Source organism: Oryza sativa, chromosome 12 (assembly GCF_034140825.1).
Source record: "Oryza sativa Japonica Group chromosome 12, ASM3414082v1".
Taxonomy (NCBI): domain Eukaryota; kingdom Viridiplantae; phylum Streptophyta; class Magnoliopsida; order Poales; family Poaceae; genus Oryza; species Oryza sativa.
Window position 1 is genome coordinate 27,193,736 of NC_089046.1, and position 20,224 is coordinate 27,213,959.

General features: G+C 39.5%; 1 protein-coding gene across 1 annotated transcript; it reads left to right on the top strand.

The window, feature by feature from the left end:
- The first annotated feature begins 1,152 nt into the window (after positions 1-1,152).
- Positions 1,153-10,908, top strand: LOC4352818 (protein YABBY 6-like). Its single transcript, NM_001404744.1, has 6 exons — positions 1,153-1,775; positions 6,281-6,418; positions 8,611-8,773; positions 9,129-9,177; positions 9,279-9,354; positions 10,312-10,908. The coding sequence occupies exons 1-6, from the start codon at positions 1,704-1,706 to the stop codon at positions 10,435-10,437; spliced, it is 624 nt and encodes a 207-aa protein (NP_001391673.1). The 5' UTR covers positions 1,153-1,703; the 3' UTR covers positions 10,438-10,908.
- The last annotated feature ends 9,316 nt before the right edge of the window (positions 10,909-20,224 follow it).

The following is a 20,224-nucleotide window of genomic DNA, read 5'->3' on the forward strand; positions in this document are numbered from 1 at the left end:
GTGGATTTATTTTTCCCTGTTCTTAATTATATAGGTGCTTGAACTATTTTTGCGCATGCAAACTCTATGAATTTTGATCATGTGTGACAAAAAGAGCCTCATAAATATAATATAGATATAGATATAAATATACACAACTAGCCTATTACATACACATGCATGTTACGACTTGTATAATTAAGCTACATATCTGAGTATAGTGTTAGATATTGATCTTGCATCTCATTCACTGCAAAGCTACGAACGTATAGGGCATATAAAAAAAACTTTGTTGAGATGTATAGGGCGTGGTTAACATAATTTGAAAGGGCCTTAATTAACTGTTAAATATTTAATTTATCCATATAATTAAATCGATAATCTGCTACAAAAATAATCCGCTCAATGGTATAAATTAAAATGGCCTTACTTAATTAAGTGAAATACCTCTATTATATTATTATACCTTGGAAGCAAGTATCTAGTACTCAAGTTGGAGTAAATCTCATCATTTTGGTAAGATCTTAGCCGATAGAGCATGGGTACTGTTGCGAGTAGCAGTGAGCAATCAGTTTGGTAACTCCAAATACAGTACATATACATATGAGCTTTGTATATACTATCAAATTGCCTATGCGTTGCAATGGCAAAAAAATATTAAAAAAATCATCTTGAGCTCACTGCACGCTCATCATTTAAAGAATATGTAGACTGGTCGGCTCCCCTTCAACTATATAGGTTCCTTCACTGTAGATCTTACCAAATAGTATGGATATTATTTTTTGTAGATATTGTTCTTTTGGGGGGCGTTTAAATTTATTGAGCATGTAGGTTTTACCAACACAGAGGGCCCATATGTTAGTGATATTCACTACCACCACCACTACCTTTTAAAGTAGCATAGATATGAATAACAGACTTTCTAGGGTTCCTTGAGAAGGTGCACAGATGTATCAAATCTTTTCATAAATTTGGTATCTCCACACTGAAAATATATCACAAACTAGCACTGAAAATCACAATACTTTCTCAAAGACCGCAAAATCACTCTTAATATGTATATGGAGTTTAAGTTGTAGATAGGTAATGGAAAGGAGGTGAAGGGTATCTGCTGCCACCACCCACTCATTGTTGCAATCATGGATATATAGAACAGCACAGCTAAGCTAGAGCATTTCACATGAGCCACAAGAAATAAAAGCACTTGCTAGCTATGCACTGTAGCAGCATTGCCGCTTTGCTTTGCTTGCTTGCCCCCACACGCTCTCTCTCTCTCTCACTAGCTAATTAGCTGCTACTACATCTTCCATCTCTCTCCTCTCTCTCTCTCTCTAGAAATAAGGAAGGAGAGAAAGAGAAAGAGAGAGAAAACCAGAAAAGAGGAAAGTGAGATAGCTCAATTTCTCCTTCCTTCCTCTCTCCATCTAATCTACACATGCACAAATGTTGCAGCTGATATATGGCTTAGCTAGCATATGCAAAGCAAGCCTTCCTGCAGTCTAGTCACCTCTCAAGCTACATACTCCCAGTACTGCTTCATCTAGCTCTCTCTAGTAGCTAGCTCTATCATCATCGATCATCCTCCTCTCACCGGCCGGCCAACCCAAGAAGAGATTATTCCTCTTCATCTTCTTCTTCCTCTCTGTTCATCACTGGCTTCGGCGGCGGCGGCCGCGGCGGCGATCGATCAGCTGTGAGAAGAAGAAGAAGAAGAAGAAGAAGAAATGTCTGCCCAGATCGCTCCGGCAGAGCAAGTGTGCTATGTGCACTGCAACTTCTGCAACACGATTCTCGCGGTAAGAGATATATATGTCCTGCCTGCATCTCTACCTGTATATCATTTGCATGCATCTCTCTCTTCTAATTTCTCTCTAATTTGCCTGCACATGTGTTGATGTGTAGCTAGATCTGCCTTCATGAGAGAGTTTCATGAAGTGATTGGTCTGGCTCATGCATCTGTCCTCTTCCAAGTCTTATGTGATGTGTGTATATAGCTTTTGATTTGAAGTGTGTGAAAATTTGATCATTCTTCTTGTTTTGTGTTGGTAATTCTTCTTGTTTCGCTTTGGTTGCTCCTTCTTCTAATTTGATTTCTTCTTTCTTCATCAATATTGTTGATTTCTTGAAGACTGAAAGATTCTCACCAAAAAGAGAACCATGCTCTCCCTGCCCTGCAGGATATTATGAATTCTTCTTTCTTCAGATTTCACTGTTATTCACAAATTCCATTTAATTAAGGTGGATTCATTTTCACTCCAGAAACATTTGCTAGAGAATCCACAATATATACAACATATAGATGTTCTTCTTCTTTTTCCAATGTTTCTCCTCTAGTGTTTTTCAGTCTTCAAAATTTCCAATATTTTCTCTTGTAATTTTTTTTCAGTTTTCTATTGACACAGTATTTTCCTCATGCATAAAACATCAGCATGATCCTTGTGTTGCACACTGTGAGTCGGTGGTTTCAAATTAATCGCCTTGATTTTTGAAACTAGTATCTGGAGAGAAACAGTGTTCCACACTAACAAACAAGAATCAAAATAAAACCACACAGTATTACGGTGTCTACACGCATGTGCCTGCTTGCGCCTTACTTGTGCATACATCTATGTGCACGATATTCCAAAAAGATTTCCATAAAATAATTTATTTTTACTTATCTTTGATGATCCCTTTCTTTTCCCACATTGCTTGCATGAAGGGCTCTTCCTTTATCTTCGCATTATTTTTGTCTCTTTTGGGTTGGAAATTGAACTACACATGAATTCATATTTTGTTTTAAAACATATATTGATTCATTGATTAGTAAGTTCCTATATGACATATATTGATTTATATTGTGTCTACAAGATATCTTTCTCAGAACTCGCAACCATGTCTAGGATGATGTTTTGCACACATGCCTAGCTAGATATATAAATAAATCTGGTGGATGGACTGATCAAATTAATTACAAGGATCTCTGATTTTTTTTATCTGAACTATTCCTTGGTTTATTATCAGAAAATTCCTCAGTTTTACATGTGCATATATATGCAAGAGGTTTGAAAAAAAAAATCGACACCATGTAATAATAACACAGTATAATCCTATTATTGTTAATTAAGAATCCTCTTCTGAATCGAAGTTAACTGAAACACATCTTGCTATGCTACTGCTTATGTGCCAATATATAATTATTTGTGCATGAAAATGTCTTACAAGTTAGAACAAGAAGATTTAGAGGGGGATCGGATTAATTAATAAGATCTCATATAGTATAATTTCAGAGAGAGTGGAAATTAAAGGATGTTTCAGTTGTTTTTACCTTGTGAATAACAATAATTAATCTATCAACTTATATACAAATGATCAGCAATACATCGATTTCGCACTATCACAGGAACATGCAGCTAGATTTGCATGCACGGCATATATAGATCGATGCATGTCAAGATTGTGAGATGATGGAATTAATATAATTCAGCCTTTTATTTTAGATGGAGCTTAGAAAATAAATTGAATCACTATTGAAAAAAAAAGAGGTGCAATATAATATTCAGTATCCATGTGAAAACATGAAAACTATTGCAAACAAAACGGAGGAGATTATATATAATATTGTGCGAATGGATTTAATTTGGTTCCTCTATGATTAATCTACACATCATGCTTGCATATATACATGGTAGCCGATAAATAGAAGTGACTCTAGTAAGTGACGGACTGCTCAAAAGTGATCTCTCTTTTGTTCTTGGTTTAATTTGGTGCGAATATTGCAGATAGATTAACCTTAATTTTATCATAGATCTGTGTCATCAAGGATAACACATCATCATGATTTAGCTTTTAGAGTGATTTACATATAGAATATATAGATTGATAGTCTAATACACACGCGTGTTTTATTAAAAAAGAATAAGCTTTTTTTTACTTGTTGATGGGTTTCACTAATTTAAGCATGACTCGAACAAACGCAGTAGTGTACCCGTCAGTGGTACGGTTAGTGGTGTTATGAACGATCAGATCTAATTAATTAACAGAGTGGCCAGTACAAATGTCGACTGGTAAGCTAAATAATCATGATCTAGTCAGTACATCTGGTACTGTGTGTATGCATGTGTTCAGAATGTATAGAAGGGAAGGTTTTTTTTTGTTTTTTTTATCACACATTGTATACTACCCAACTAGCTGAAGTTCAAGTTAAACCTAGCTTATAAGACAACTAATTTAGTGTTAATTAAACATGAGTTTATATTTTTCATTTTATTAGCTAACTTGAAACTTGTCGTCAACCATGTTAAGTTTACTTCAGCTAGAACGCAAAAGCTGAAGCAAGATTTATGGTATGATTAACTAACTAGGGTTTACAGGATATATAGGATCAATATATGTCCAAGTTTAACTATAACACTTATAACTACTGATTTTATAATTAACTAAGGCCCTGTTTAAATCCCACCCTGAATTTTTTTACCCTATCACATCGAACGTTTGAACACATGTATGAAGTATTAAATATAGACTAAAAACAAAACTAATTCCACATATTGTGACTAAGTTGTGAGACGAATCTTTTAAGCCTAATTGCTCCATGATTTAACAATGTGTTGCTACAGTAAACATTTGCTAATAACGGATTATTTAGGCTTAATAAATTCGTCTCGCAGTTTACAGGTGGATTCTGTAATTTGTTTTGTTATTAGACTATGTTTAATACTTCAGATGTGACACGCCAAAACTTTACACCCCTGAATCTAAGCACCCTTAAGCTGTAATAAGATAGGAGTAGTATTTCTAAAGGACATGCACCACCAGGTAGGCATGCATAGCATAGAGCTATATATACTGTACCAATAGATGAGCATAGCATGCATATGCTATACATAGCATAGAGCTGTGAATGTGTAAAATCTTGTGCATGTGAGTGTGTGAAGTGGTCTCTGCATGAAGTGTCACTATCTGCTCCATCTTTTCCCTTAGTGTAGGGGACACACATCTCTGCTCCTTCACTAGTTTAACATATTTTGCCTTGTTGGGCTGAGAGATGGGGGCAGCCATTGTACACTGTAGCTGGGAAGCCAATGAGCATACTCTTTCAAAGCAATGCATATATGAATTTTTACTTCTCATACTCTCTCTGCCAATACAGACATGGACTGTAGATGAACTTTTCAATCCATATCTTGGCCTTTTAATCAATTGTATGTGTATATATGTGCATGGGCAAATTAAATAAAACAGCAGCCCTACATACACAATGATTGTTAGGGATCATGCATGGGATAGTTTATTATTTGTTATGGGAGTGAGTGCCCAAAAAGAGATGAAAAGAATCAAACTGATCAAGCCATGATTCTCATCTATCTCAGCTAGATTGAGTGAGTGTGATCCTGCAGCAGCTGCATGCTCCCAAAAGAGAAAAGAATGGGGAACAAGAGAACAAAAGTGATCAGCTGTATGCAGGTATTATAAAAGGAGGAACCAATGGTGGTTCAGGCCAGAGGGTGCAAGCCTCTGATAAAAGTCATAAACTGGGTCAGCATAACATGTTAAAGCTAGTACTATAATAAAAACAACCACAAAATAAAAGTAGGGCAAGAAAAGTCACTGATCAACACAACCCTGCTGTGAATCTCACTATCAGTGCTTTTCAATCTACCTTGATATCTGACATTTATCCACTGCTTTTTTCTCTTATTCATGTACTGTTCTCATGTGGAACTTTATTACCTCATGTTAATCACACTAATCACAATGAACAGTGCCGCCTCTTCGTTTCATTAATTTCTTGCATGTGCTCACGCAGCAGAAGCTACTCTAGCAGCAAATACCCTTCATGTATTAAATGCCAGTAATCTAATTATAGCATGACTCTTGGTTAATTACTACCTCCATCCCAAAATACTTGTCGATTTGAGTTTTTATTTTTAACTTTTGATCATTCATCTTATTCAAAAAATTATGGAACTATTATTTATTTTGTCTGTGATTTGCTTTATTATCAAAAGTATTTTAAGTATGACTTAATTATCTTTTTTTTATATTTACACTAATTTTTCAAATAAGACGAATGGTCAAAAGTTACAAGAAAATAGTCAAAGCAGCCACTAATTTAGGATGGAGGTAGTACTTCATTTGTATTAAAATATATTAACCCATTATCTATGAATCTGAACATTGTCCATAGATTCATAGTTAAAAGTTGGTATATTTTAAGAGAGGGAGGACTATCTATATTCTGATTAATTATATACGCAGTAATTTAATTAATTAGCTACTACATATATATTAATTGTTGCATATATACATGATGATCCAGGTGAGTGTCCCAGGAAACAGCATGCTGAACATCGTGACCGTCCGGTGTGGGCACTGCACGAATCTGCTGTCAGTGAACTTGAGAGGACTGATGCACTCAGCCCCAGCACTACAAGATCATCATCATCATCATCTCCAGGTTTAATTAATTAATTATTAATCATAAATATTTCACCCAATGAATATATAGTAGGTGATGTGCCTACACTTGTTGTCTGAGTTGTCTCTGCTATCCATTATCTGCATATATACATAACCACACACCACACAAATTATAGTACTATAATTTCTGTAAGAGACTGTAATTAACCATCGTATCAGTTAACCACCAACAAGCTAAGCTAATTAGCTAGGACAGATTAATACGTATGTACTTGTGTGATCGATTGTGACATGTCATTGCACGCCAAGCTCCTATAGCAAATAGTAGCTTTTGTTGTTGTTGTTGATGATGTGTTGCTAGCTAGCAGAAAAAAGGCTACTGTAGATATGCCGATCGATGCTGCCAAGCATGCACAAGTCATGTCTACAGTGATTCTCATTACTCATGCTATGTTGCTAGTAGCTAGCAAAACAACAAGTTAATCTAACTACTGTAGCTCATATAGCTAGGCATCTATCTACAAGAACAACTTTGCATGTTTTACTGCACGCATGCATGCATAGATATGAATATCCATGCAAATATGACCAATTAATTTATGGAGCTATGCATATGGACGCATACCTGTGTTTTACACTTTTTAATTTACTCCATATATCTAAATACTTAAATAAATTAGATAACAGCGCCCTCCATCCTAAAATGTACTCAATCCTTTCTAAAATGTAGCAACGTATTGTCTATTATTCAGTACTATAGATTACAATATTTTGATATGAATGGATACATAGTAACTTGTTCAGATTTAAATCTGAACAAATTTGTAGCTAATAGTTACTGCCCTTTAGCACACTGGTGGAGAAAGGGTTATTACTATCGGTTCGTAACCCTCCTATAGTCCCGGTTTTTGAACCGGGACTACGAATCCGGGACTAAAGATCGCTATCTTTAGTCCCGGGTAAAAAAATTGGGAGTAAAAATCCATTTTTAGTCCCGGTTGGTAACATCAACCGGGATTAAAGATAAAGCATCTTTAGTCCCGGTTGGTGTTACCAACCGGGACTAAAGAGGCTAATCCGGTTGCTCTTTCCGGTTCCTCTTTATTATTTTCTTTTCTTCATTATTTTTAAATATATTGATTTCACCCCATTCCATCCCCAAAATCCCAAATCAATCATCCTCAAATTGCCTCCAAATCCACAAATCGATCATCTCAAATACTCAAATACATCACAAAATCTTAAAAAAAATACATCACAACTTCTACAAAATTCATCACATATTCACATCACACACAAATCAAATACATCACACAATAATCTCAGATCCAATCAAATACATTCACACAACAATCTCAGATTCTTCAAAAAAAAAGAAAAAGAAAAAAAAGAGGAGAAGACGCGCGGCGAGGCACCGCCGCCGCGCCGGCTGGCCGGCCAGCCCTCCGCGCCCCGCCGCCGCGCGGCCGCCCACCACTGCCGCGCCGGCTGGCCGGCCGGCCCTCCCTCCGCGCCCCGCCGCCAGCTGCCGCCGCGCCGCCGTGCCGGCCGGCCGGCCCACCGCGCCCCGCCGCCGCGCCGGCCGGCCGCCGCCACAAGCCGCCGCCTCACCGCGCACCGCGCCGGCCGGCCAGCCCTCGGCGACCTGCCGCCCTCGCGCCGGCTTGGCAGTAGAGAGGAGAAGGAGAGGAGAAGAAGAGGAGAAGAATAGAGATAAGAATGAGAAGAGGAGATAAGGTTGAAGAGATGAGTTAAAAATGAGAGGAGGAGATAAGGTTGAGGAGGAGAAAGGTGTTAAAGGAGAGGAGGAGGTACCTCAATCCGATCGTGCACACCTCTCCGATCTCCGCGTCGATCTTTACTCCCGGTTGGTTTTACCAACCGGGACTATAAATAGATCTTTAGTCCCGGTTGGTGTTACCAACCGGGAGTAAAGCGTATGGCGATCTTTTTTCCTGGTTGATGTTATCAACCGGGACTACAAATAGATCTTTAGTCCCGGTTGGTAACACCAACCGGTACTAAAGATTGAAAAGTATCCTGTAGCTTTTAAACCGGGACTAAAGATATTTTTAGTCCCGGTTTTTAATACAACCGGGACTATTGTAAAATCTGGTCGACCGACCAAAGATGGTTTCTCCACCAGTGGCATGATGAAGCGAGTATAAACATATTAATGTTAGATTTGTTTTGATTAGTAGTTTTGATCAGTCTTTAATTATACTGCAGGAGAGTGGTCTGAGCGGATGCTTCCGTGATCAAAGTGGCTATCCGGAGTTTGGTTTTTCTGCAGCTTCGTCGTCTTCCAAGCTCAGGCTGCCTCCTGCTGCTGCTGCCATGGTTTCCTACTCGCAGCAAAACCAGCAGCTCGAGCAAGCTCTCCATGCTCGCCGTAAGTTAATTAATTGCATCGATCTCCTTATATATTCTTTTCCTTATTCATTTCCCTTTTTTTTTTCTTGGCCTGAACCATGAAAATGTACATGCATATATACATACGATCATGAATATTGATCGACGTCCATAGTTAATTACTTTCATTGATGTTGATTAACAAGGGATGGGTATATATATTAATCGATACATGTGCTGACCATATATATACTCCAAGTAATGTAATGCATGTGATCGAGTTACTGGTTTTAATCCTCCAATATAAATATTTATTTCTACATCCTGGCCATCGTATACCTTCAGCCTGTAACAGATTTATTAAGTTAGTTTTTTCATACTATATATGAAAACAGCTCCAGAGAAGAGGCAAAGGGTACCTTCAGCCTATAACAGATTTATTAAGTGAGTTTTTTTTTTCACTTTACTTTCTGTTCATGCGTTCTCTGGATAAATTGTTAGCTATAGTTGACTGAAGCATCTGTGGGTTATTAATGTTTACTCAGGGAAGAGATACGAAGGATCAAAGCAAACAACCCCGACATTAGCCACAGGGAAGCCTTCAGCACAGCAGCCAAGAATGTAAGCATTTTGCATATATATGTTGTCATGTCAAGTATAGTGTACTTCCCTCTATCCCAAAATATACCCAAGATTCCTTATATTTTGGGATGTAGAGAGTATATTGTAGCACGTTTAAATTATAGTCGTAGTGCTAGCTAGCTAGCAAACAAAACATATATTTGGGATTTGCCTCGCGCTGTTTAATTTTGTTTTTCTAGTTATTTAGTCACAATAATTTTGGTTAAATTATGTGCATATATATATATATCCAATCCGTAAGATATGGGGATGTCGTCCATATTTCTTATTGAGAAAACTAGCTAATTAACTAAAGTGAAAACAAATAGCGTCTAATCCATAATGCATAACATGATACCCAATGATCAATTTTTCACTTTGTCCATAATGCATCATGTGGGGTGCTCATACATAGCATCTCTTCTTTCAGTTCGCCTCTGACCATTTATACTCCTTTAAAAGACACTAATGGTGATTCACTGCCACCTACCACTCCTTTTGCAGTTTTTACAAATTATCTCCTGATATTTTCTGATATTATGGAATAGTTCAATATTTGTTTCAAACAAGTGACTGGCATATTTAAATAAGCAACTAAATGATACTAACATATTTGATAAAAAAATGTATTTTGTCTATAACATATTATAATATATTTTCTTTTACTAATAGCTAAGCATGTTCATTTTGCTAGTTAAATTAAATGTGAATAACCTGGATTCCATACTCACTTGGCTCAAAAGGGGGTTAATCTAAGAATTATGTTACTAAAAGGTAGTTACAAAGTGTGTCCTCACAAAAAGTTGAGGTTATGCTGGTAGATCTTAAACTTGTTTTTTAAGTGAGCCTTCAATTTCTTGGTGCTAAGTTTCAACTAATTAATTCCAAAAAAAAGTCATCCTTTTTCAAGAAACAAATTAATTAGGAACTCAAAAATTTCATTTATTTTGCATGCAGTGGGCACATTATCCAAACATCCATTTTGGCCTAAGCCCTGGCCATGAGGGTGGCAAGAAGCTCGTCGACGTCGACCCCATCCCAACTGCTCCATCTTCCAAGAAGATCCAAGGTTTCTACTCATAGATTGAGGGGATCAATCTGCCGATACCGATACCGCAAATAGGAGGAAGAGCATCAAGAGCACAAAACATATATATACTGTGAGTAAAGAAGCAAAGGAAAAAAGAAAAGAAATGCTGCCACCTTACCTTTGTTCATGACCAAAAAACTTGTGAAGACGTATGTCATAAGTACATAGAAGAAATCAACTCATATAGAGTGAAAAAAAACATACAAAAAATCAAGCTACTATAGCTCATCGATCGACTGAAAGGCTGAATAAACCATTCGACCATAATGTTGTTACATGTATAAGTATGTTTGAAGCTAGCTAGCTGGCTAGTTCTTTATTTCCTCTTTATGTCTTCCAATGAAATTAATTTGCAAACATATTAACAGCACTGTCGACGGATGCAAATCAGTGAAAAACACAGTATTAATTCAGGTTTTTTTTATCATTTCTTAATTAGAAAAATAATACATTTTTTACACATATGGATGGCTATCACTTTTGATTTATAGCTCAAGTTATTTAGCTAATAATGCATTATTCAAGATTCCCTAGGGCTCGCGACTATGGAGTTCGCTAGATTCATGTTCATTTGTTTGTACTAGAAATATTTGATCACCCACTCCAAATATTAATTTTCACCTCAAAATGCCTAATTCAGTTGGTGGGAAGTACTGGTATATACTAACACATAGATTCATGGATTAGATCTTTGCTTTAATTTTGTGTGTTATTTTTCTCAACTAAATTGATACCTATAACACCTCATAGGTATATCCATCCCACATTTTTAAAAATACAAAAACACAATTGTACCTTTCCTTATGACAAAAAAGAGATGAATTGGATGAGAAAGATGTATAGGCATGTGTGTATATATATATATTTAACAAGAATGTGCTTATCCACTTGTGTTTCATGTATAATCCATCTGTTCAAAAATATAGTATTTTGACTACTCGAAAACAAAGTTTTAATTGATCCTAAATTTCTCTTATACTATTTCGCTTACAGAATCATAGTAATATGGCCTAGTTTAATTCCCAATTTTTTTCCCAAAAATATCATATCGAGGGGCTGTTTGGTTCCCAGCCACACTTTACCATTACTTGCCAACAAAAATTGCCACACCTTGCCTAAGGTGAGGTGATCAAATTGTTAGCCACAACTTACTAAGCCTAAGGGAATCTTGCCACACTTTTTTGAGCCATTGACACGTGGGACCCAATTTGTTGGAGGGGAATCTTGCCACAACTGTGGCTACAACCAAACACCTGTCAAATTTGCCTAACCTTAGGTGTGGCAAACTGTGGCAAAGTGTGGCTTGCAACCAAACACACCCCGAATCTTTAGACACATGCATGGAGCATTAAATGTAGATAAAAAGAAAAACTAATTGCACAGTTTGCATGGAAATCGTAAGACAAATCTTTTGAGTCTAATTAGTCCATGATTAGCCATAAGTGCTACAGTAATCCATATGTGCTAATGACGGCTTAGTTAGGCTCAAAAGATTCGTCTCGCGGTTTTTAGGCGAACCATGAAATTAGTTTTTTCATTCGTATCCAAAAACCCATTCTACATCTGATCAAACATCCTATGTGACACCCAAAAATTTTCTTTTCGCGAACCAAACACACCCTATGAAGTACTAATTTCAAACATGGAACAATCCAATAATACCATTTTTTTTAATGTTACAATCAACCTAAATATATGTTATTGGATATTGTCGGTCAAAGCTCAATATTGGATCATCAAAATGTGTCTTATAATTCTTAACGCATGGAGGGAGAGCAGAACGATGATGAGTGTTTAATTTTTTTTCAAGATCCTAAGTCTTAAGCATATTACTCTCTATAATACAAAATCCCAGGTTAATTAAGAAGTTGGCTCTCTAGCTATTTCGAAAAACCCGGTCCCCAATACTTCCACTCAAACAATTAAACACCTCAAAACTGTAGCGTTCGCATAAATTGCTCTGTACTAGGCAATATTACCCCTGCAGGATCCCAGCAGCCAGATCAGAGCCTGTTTTGGAACATGGGAGCGTGTGGTTTTCTGAATCCTCATGTTCATCTGACGGTCGAGCTCATGCATGGCTCATTCAATGTGTCACAGCCGGCCAGCAGCAATGTTTCAGAGCTCTCTCTCTAAGAAAACCATACTACTAAACTAGGGATGAAAATGGAACGGATAATGCTAATAGCGTATTCATTTTTATTTTTTTTACCAATTTACCGGATACGAATATGAATAGCTTGGATTCGGAAACAAATAGGAGTACGAATTATCTCGAATATGATCAGATACGAATACGGAAACATTTTTTTTCTCGGAACACAGAAACCACCTCAACTTTTAATAGAAACAAATATCATCTTATATAATTAGCTTGTTTTATATAAAATATAGCATAATTTATAAAAAAATAAAAGTTTAAATAACATTAATAGTGTGGACTATTGTTAAGAGATGGGCTATACTAATAAAAGTCTAAAATGGTAGATTGAAGGTCGTAGAGTTATAAAGAAATTAAGTATTTTTTATGGCTTCAGCGAATATCCAAATAGCACGGTTTACCGGATATCCGTATCCGTCGAAATCCCTAATATCTTATATGTATTTGTATCCGTATCCAAACTATTCGTTCCAAAAGATATCCATATTCATTTTTCTCCGGAGTGAACAAACACTATCCGCTTCGTTTTCATCCCTAGACAAAACCATCGATCCTACGCGGATATATATATATTGGCAATTGGCACCAATTAATCGATCCGGCCATGAGTAATTAAAAGTTTGCTCCAGTTGACTGCAGGCATAGTATGTAGGATTGCAGAGATTAATTAATTTAGTTTCTGCCAATTGCGTGGTCATCACCTAGCTAGCTCGGATCTCCATGCAACTGCCAAAACAAACGAAACTGTTGCAGCTACTCACTCCAACTAGCCACAGCCCCATGCTTGTTTCAGGTTCAGGTTCAGAGCCAGATGGCACATGGCATTAAGGTAGGTAGCTATAGCTGTACAGCTAGCTAGCTAGTACTCCTACTAGCTCCGGCACGCCGGCAGCTGGCTGGTCGGAGTACGGCCGGCCGGGCAGCCGCCGCACACATGGAAGATGATTAATTCCATCATGGAGATCGTTCTATTGCATAAACGATTTTTTCGGATAAGGAAATCTCTAAATTGCAAGTGGACCATAGCTTCTATAAAAATCACTATTCCAGAGGACGGTTCAGCGTATGCAAAAATGCATTATCTTATGAGACCCCTTAAGAGACCCGCCTGTGATAATAGGCTATTTTCGTAGACATTAAGAGAGGACCGTATGCGAAAATCAATTTTTCCATACGGACATTTCTCTCCTCCGCATGCAGTTCACAAAACAGTTACCCCTACTTATTTTTCTCCATGCACATCCGGCCTCTCCGCATCCCCTTTTTCCTCTCTCCCTTTTTTTCTTTCTCTCCTTGTCTTCTACTTTCTCTCCATTTCACTTTTCTTCTCCTCCTCCACTTTCCTCTCCTCCTCTTTCCTCCACTTCCTAGCGGAGATGGCGGCCTCAGGGACGAGCGGCGCTAGTGCGCGAATCCAGTGGCCTCGTGGCGGATCCGACGCCCCCATCCTCAGGAGTGATGCCGGTGCGCAGAACCAGTGTCCTTGGAAGGCGGGAGCGGCCTCAGGCGGCGGTGGCGGTGGTGGCCTAGTTCTAGGCGGATCCGCCATCGGTGCCCACGGAAGCGACAAAATTGCCCAGTTTAGGGACGATGGGAGCGGCGATAGTGGTCTCAGGCGACGAGAGTGGCGGCGGCAGCAGCCTCGGACTAGGTGGATCCATCACCGGCACCCGCGAGAATAGATCCACCCAATCTGGTCGGGGACGATGGGAGAGGCGGCGGCTGGCTTGGGCAGCAGGAGCGAGTGGCTCGGGTGGCAGCCGCGATGACGACAATGATGTTAGTGGTGGCGACGACGATGATGATGGTGGTGGTGGCGACTGCAACGACGACGTACAGCTTCGAGAGCTAGGGTTTCGAGATAATCACGGAGCTAGGGTTTGTGGATGAATCGGGGAGTTAGGGTTTATTGTTTTCGCAGGCGGTCGGCATAGGTGATCAAGATTTTTCGCATGCGGTTGCATTGCTCATATGGAAAAATATTAATTTTTGCATATACCTGGATGCAGGCGGACCACCTAGTTGCCTTAGAAAAGCGATTTTAACCGTCTGAAAAAAAATACTCAGTTTATTACTAGTGTCATCTTCTCCGGCCGGGCGGCTCCGACGCTTTCGGGCGACACACCTGCAGTCTGGCAATTTCTGAAGATTGCAAACAAACATACGTACAGGCCGGGTCTCGAATTAAAATCCTGATCTGCTCTGGTTGCTGTGTCATCTGCACTATTGTCGCTACTGCCTCGATATATATGTCAAATTTGAAGTCGATACGATCGATCTCCATTGATATCACATGCATACGCATGCTGCATGCGTTCATGGCCCAGTGTACTAGCACTAATAGTAGCTACGTACTCCCTCCGTACTCGTAAAGGAAGTCGTTTAGGACAGCGACAAGGTCTTCAAAACATAACTTTGACTCCTTGTTTCTATAAAAATATTTATTGAAAAGTGATATATGTATATTTTTATGAAAGTATTTTTCAAGACAAATATATTCATATAATTTTTACATTTTCAAACTCAACATCTTAAGAGTTATTCATGATTTATATTTCTAATGTTTGACTTAAACATTGTCATAAACGACTTACTTTGTGAGTACGAAGGTAGTACTGGAGTAGTACTATATCTCATCCAACAGAATTGAACAACGCATTCCTGAATCTCTGAATCTCTGATGATATCTGATCAACATATCTAGAGCTAGCTAGCTTCTGATGTATACTGGAGTATATTGATCCGTGCATTAACTGAATCACTGATCGACTGCACGAGAGCTATCAGCTATAATTATGCTGATCGATGCATTGTGTAATGCATGTAATGCGCTTGCAGATCGATGATAATTATGCATCTTTCGGCGCTATATATATAGGATCGGAGTAGCAAGCTAGATGATCAATTTTAATTAATATTCTTGCTTTTAATGTAAATACTGTCTATGAGGCAGCAATGGCAGCATATGCATGTGTAAAGGCATGCACGGCGAGCAGAGGAACTAACGGCGCCTGTGGCATTGCACTCAATGCGCATGTTCTTACGCATTTTTTAGGGATGTATGCAGATTTACTGCTGAACAGTATCTGTTTCTAATAAGTTAGACAATTAATGAAGTTATATATACCAGAGAGAACAGTATCTTAAATAAATTGTACTTACGAATACATTAATATATATGCAGATTTACTTCTGAATTCAGTACTCGCGAGTACCAAATTTTGTTTCTCGATACCTATATCATGACCTATATCCCATGATATAGCATACCTATATCCCATGATATAGCAGTCCAGTACTTTCGATACTAGATTGTTATATTAGAGTCAGAGGTAGTAGTACTAAATAGTAAAGCTATATGCTCGTTTATTCGTCAAATCAATGAGTTGGGGAATCCTCTCTAAGGTACTGCACATGCAGTATGTGTCTCTGACAAGTGGGCTCGGAGCAGATGGGACCCACGTGTCAGTGACACCTACTACAAGCGCAGTACAGCGGACAATTTGCATCCCCAAGGAGAGGAACGAAGATCAACTCGCTCAAGTCAATCAAGATCAGCTAGTGAATTAATCACTAATCAGTCAATCAATATGTAGAATCGTAAAGGGTATTTTCCACCTAAAATCTAGCCAATAAGATAAGAGGCTTCCTCACTTATATTAGGACCCTTACTCTTTAAAAATCAATGAGGGACCATTCAAACACAATCAAATAATTGGCTGCGCCGGCTAGCGACAGCGAGTGACCGATGATAGATTTGACGTTTCATAAGGAGCACCAGTGATCAAGTGATGATCAGGCTACATTGCCCGCGTACGTGCAGCCTTTAGCCATGGGTGTGTACTGTCTGCGGCAACCACTGCTGATTTATCGAGCTTCGATTCAGTTGCATGTGTAATATCATGTGTCATTTTTATCTCGGATCAAACTTTTAAAACTTCGAAAGAACATGGAACTCAAACTTCTCTGTTCCTTGGATTAATATTGTTAGCTAGAGACGTTTCAGGTAGGCAAATTAAGGATATTTCTGCTGTTGATAGATGTTCAAGTTTCCCTTTGTTTTTATTTTCTAAACCAAACGGTGGTTTTGCAGAGCTTGATGACCCATTCAAGTTTATTTCCTCTACTTTCATGTGCATGTAGCTGAAGATGTAAATGGAGCTTATTTATTTATTTATTTTGTTGTAAACTCTGAAGATAGTGAAATTCCGTTTCCTGCAGATTCAGCAATTGACAGCCTTTGGGACTTTCAGGTGTAGATGGTGTGGACAGGAGGACCGAAATTAAACTGAATCGAGAAAATCATGGTCCATTGGCAGCCCAGCCCATGACCTGAAATTTACCTCTCATTAATAGCAACCTCGGTGTGGCCCATTTGGTCATTTTTTGTAGGCCCATTTGGCGAACTTTTCATAGGCCCATTTGGATTAAAAATGTACATGAAGGCCCCTCATGTTGCCATTGAATTACAAAGTCGTCGCCTAACCGCAAAACCAAAAACCAAATATGTCATCTATCATCTTACAAAACCGGATCATTTTTTATCTTTAGTCAGTTTTGATTCCGGTTTTATCCGATGTGGTAGCTAAGTCAACGTGGGACCCACGTGGTCCCCACACGCCAGCCTCTTCTTTCCCTGGCCTCCTTCTCTCCACCCTCTTCCTCTCTCCTAACCTCTCCATAGGTAGTGGTCGGCAGAGAGCAGCTAGGCACGGCATGGCAGCAGGCTATTGCGGTAGGCGCTAAACCCGATGGAGACTATTTTCTCTCCATTTAATCCTCCGTGGTGACGCAATTTTCACACCACCCCCGCCTCCTAATGGGAGGATTCCCCGCGGGGAATCAGGGGATGGGGAACCATTGCCATCCCTAATTTGGGTGATGCATCGGCACTTCTCTCTCTCTTCCTTTTTTTTTTCTGGGCCATCTCCCGTTTCTCGTCTTTATATCGAGTTTAATCGGCACACAGTGAAGCTAATATGGCCACACACATGGTGGATAATTAGTAGACTCGTTAGCACCTGGAAGAAATAATTCTTTGCGTACATATATATATATATATAGGAAATCGATCTAGCTAGTCCAGCTTTATTTCTTTTTCTGGTTCATTAATCTCTGAATTTTTCTGCTAATGAAGCGCAGCACATGAGTAGCGAATGAAGCACCATCAAACCGTGCATGCATGTAAGCCAAACATCATTTCTGAAGACGAAGCTGGAGAGATTGGAGATTAAGAGCATGTTTGGTACAGCTCTAACTCCTAAATTTAGCTTCAGGAATTAAGTCTGTAGTGTAGTTGTGGAGCTGCCTAAACCCAGCTACACAACTCTAGTATATTTTATGAGTGAGTTCCACCCAACTCCACTCCCAGTTTTGGTGGAGCTAAAACTGTTTGGCTGAGCTCCAGCTTCAGAAGGGGTGGAGCTGAAGCTGGAGCTGAGCCAAACAAACCCTAAAACTCCTATCCGAGCCAGACCTCTTTCTTCTTCTCAAGCACGCTCTGGAAATACGGCTCTCTTCTTTTTTAGATAATGATGGCTTTCTCTTCTTCATCAGGAATTAATTCACGACAATGATTGAGGCTAATAGATTGAACAGATTTTTAAATTACTCAGCTATATATGGCAGGATGCCATGGAAATTGGATTCGGAAATTAATTAACCTGCAAAGACAATGAGCCAACAAATTTTGGCCGGTCCAGTACAGATCTGTGCAGTGGGCAAATTAAAGTGGGGATCGGAGATTAAAACTCCGAACCTCTTGACTTCTTTTTTTCTCCCCACATGAATGCATGTGATCTTCTTCTCAGGCACCCATGCATGGCTCCCTTCTCCTTTATCGATCACACTCACGCATGCATCCACATCTGATCGATCGAAGCTAATATATATGGCCACTTACATGGTGAAGAAATCGATCGATCGATCGCTCATCAGCATCTAAAGAAATTAATCTTCGTATACGAAAAACCTAGCTAGCCCTTTCTTTCTTTCTCGATCTGGTTCTTCGCATTCTCTGAATTTTTTTCTGCTAATCAACAGGGCACGTAATTAAGTATAATACTATTAGTACCATTGACCCGTTAATTGCATAAGTGAGCGATCGAAACATCATTTTTTAAGCCAAAGGGGTCGGAGTTTTGAACTCCGAACGAACCGCCCCTCTGACGGCCATCGGCAACCATGTTCGATGATGCCGGCCGGACTTAGGGGCGGAGACTGTGTGGGGGCGGGGGGCCTTAAAATACCATCAGAGCCCCCATAATATCCCTTTAAAATTCTAATCCATATATTTATTGATGAGGGGTTAATATAGACTTTGTTTAAGGTTGTTAGAAGGCTTAAAAGGCTAAGAAGGCCCAACAAATCCTAACCCAATCCTAAATCTCTCTTAGTTGCCCTTGGCCATTTTGATTTAGCCCCCGCTATAATTTTATTCTCGCTCCGCCACTGGCCGGACTCATGATCGACTCGCCTGAACGTACGTAATCTCTTGCAGCCTTCAATGCAGGGCTCTAGCTTAGCTTCAGGTGTTGAAACGCATCTGGCATGCAGCTTTCTCATCCATGGATGTTCATTCACTCTTAATTAGCTCGATCTGTCGACTGTAGCAATGCGTCTCGACAATTCAAGAGGCCCTAGTTAGCGGGGCCTATGATTGAGACTTGCATGTTGAGGCCCATCACTACAAGTAAGTCCCACTTGTGTCATTCCTCACCTTTAAATCGAGTTTAATTGGCGTCTCTAAATGGCATTTGCCAGATATCTTCACCCCCATATCTCGGTAAAACCGTCCAAGTCAGGTCCCATGGTAATATGGATGGATGCTTTGTCTAATGTGGTATCCTAGTCAGAAAAAAGAAAAAAACATATGAAACCCATATGTAAGTGTACTTCCACCTTACCCTTCTGGCCCTCTCTTTCCCATCTCTCCACCACTCCCCTCTCTTCCACGGGAGCTCACCGGCGGGGAGAGGAACGACGGCCAGTAGGGATGGCAATTGTGCTCGTTTGTCCGTTTACCCGTGGGTAAAAACTCTATTAGGGTTGGGTTTGTTCTCCATTTTATACCCATGGGTATCTTATTGGGTCAAAAGCTATGCCCGATGGGTAAATGGGTATGGGTATGGGTAATCACTACCCATGCCCGCTTTACCCGTTTACCCGCGAAGTCTAACTTACATGTAGGCGAGGAGCAAAATCCACTAGAATACATAAGCCACGTTCTTTGTTTTCTACGGTTTCCCTTTTATTTCCCTTATTATTTCTCTTCCCCTTACTCTATCGCCGCCAGAGGAGAGACACCACACCGAGGCGGAGAATATTTGATGTTTTAAGTTCAATTCGAACTTAGAAGCTTGTAGACTTTTTGTTCCACTGCTTTTGTTGTGGCGGGTAAACGGGCACTCCCGCGGGAAATGGGCATGGGCAACCATTCTTACCCATCATGTAGTATGGGTAGGCACTACCCGTGCCCGTCGCGCCCGATTGCCATCCCTAGCGGCCAGTGAGCTTGTCCACGTGAGGATGGTGGGAGGTCGGCGACGAAGGGGCTTCGGTTGTCCGTAGCAATGGAGGAGAGGAGTAGGAAAGTGAGGGAGCCAGTCGTCCACAGCGGC

Bases quoted from the DNA above. Each gene is read 5' to 3' on its own strand.
- LOC4352818 (NM_001404744.1), top strand. From the start codon at position 1,704: ATGTCTGCCCAGATCGCTCCGGCAGAGCAAGTGTGCTATGTGCACTGC. The intron at 1,776-6,280 runs GTAAGAGATATA...ATGATGATCCAG, and splicing joins TCTGCAACACGATTCTCGCG to GTGAGTGTCCCAGGAAACAG. The intron at 9,178-9,278 runs GTGAGTTTTTTT...ATGTTTACTCAG, and splicing joins GCCTATAACAGATTTATTAA to GGAAGAGATACGAAGGATCA.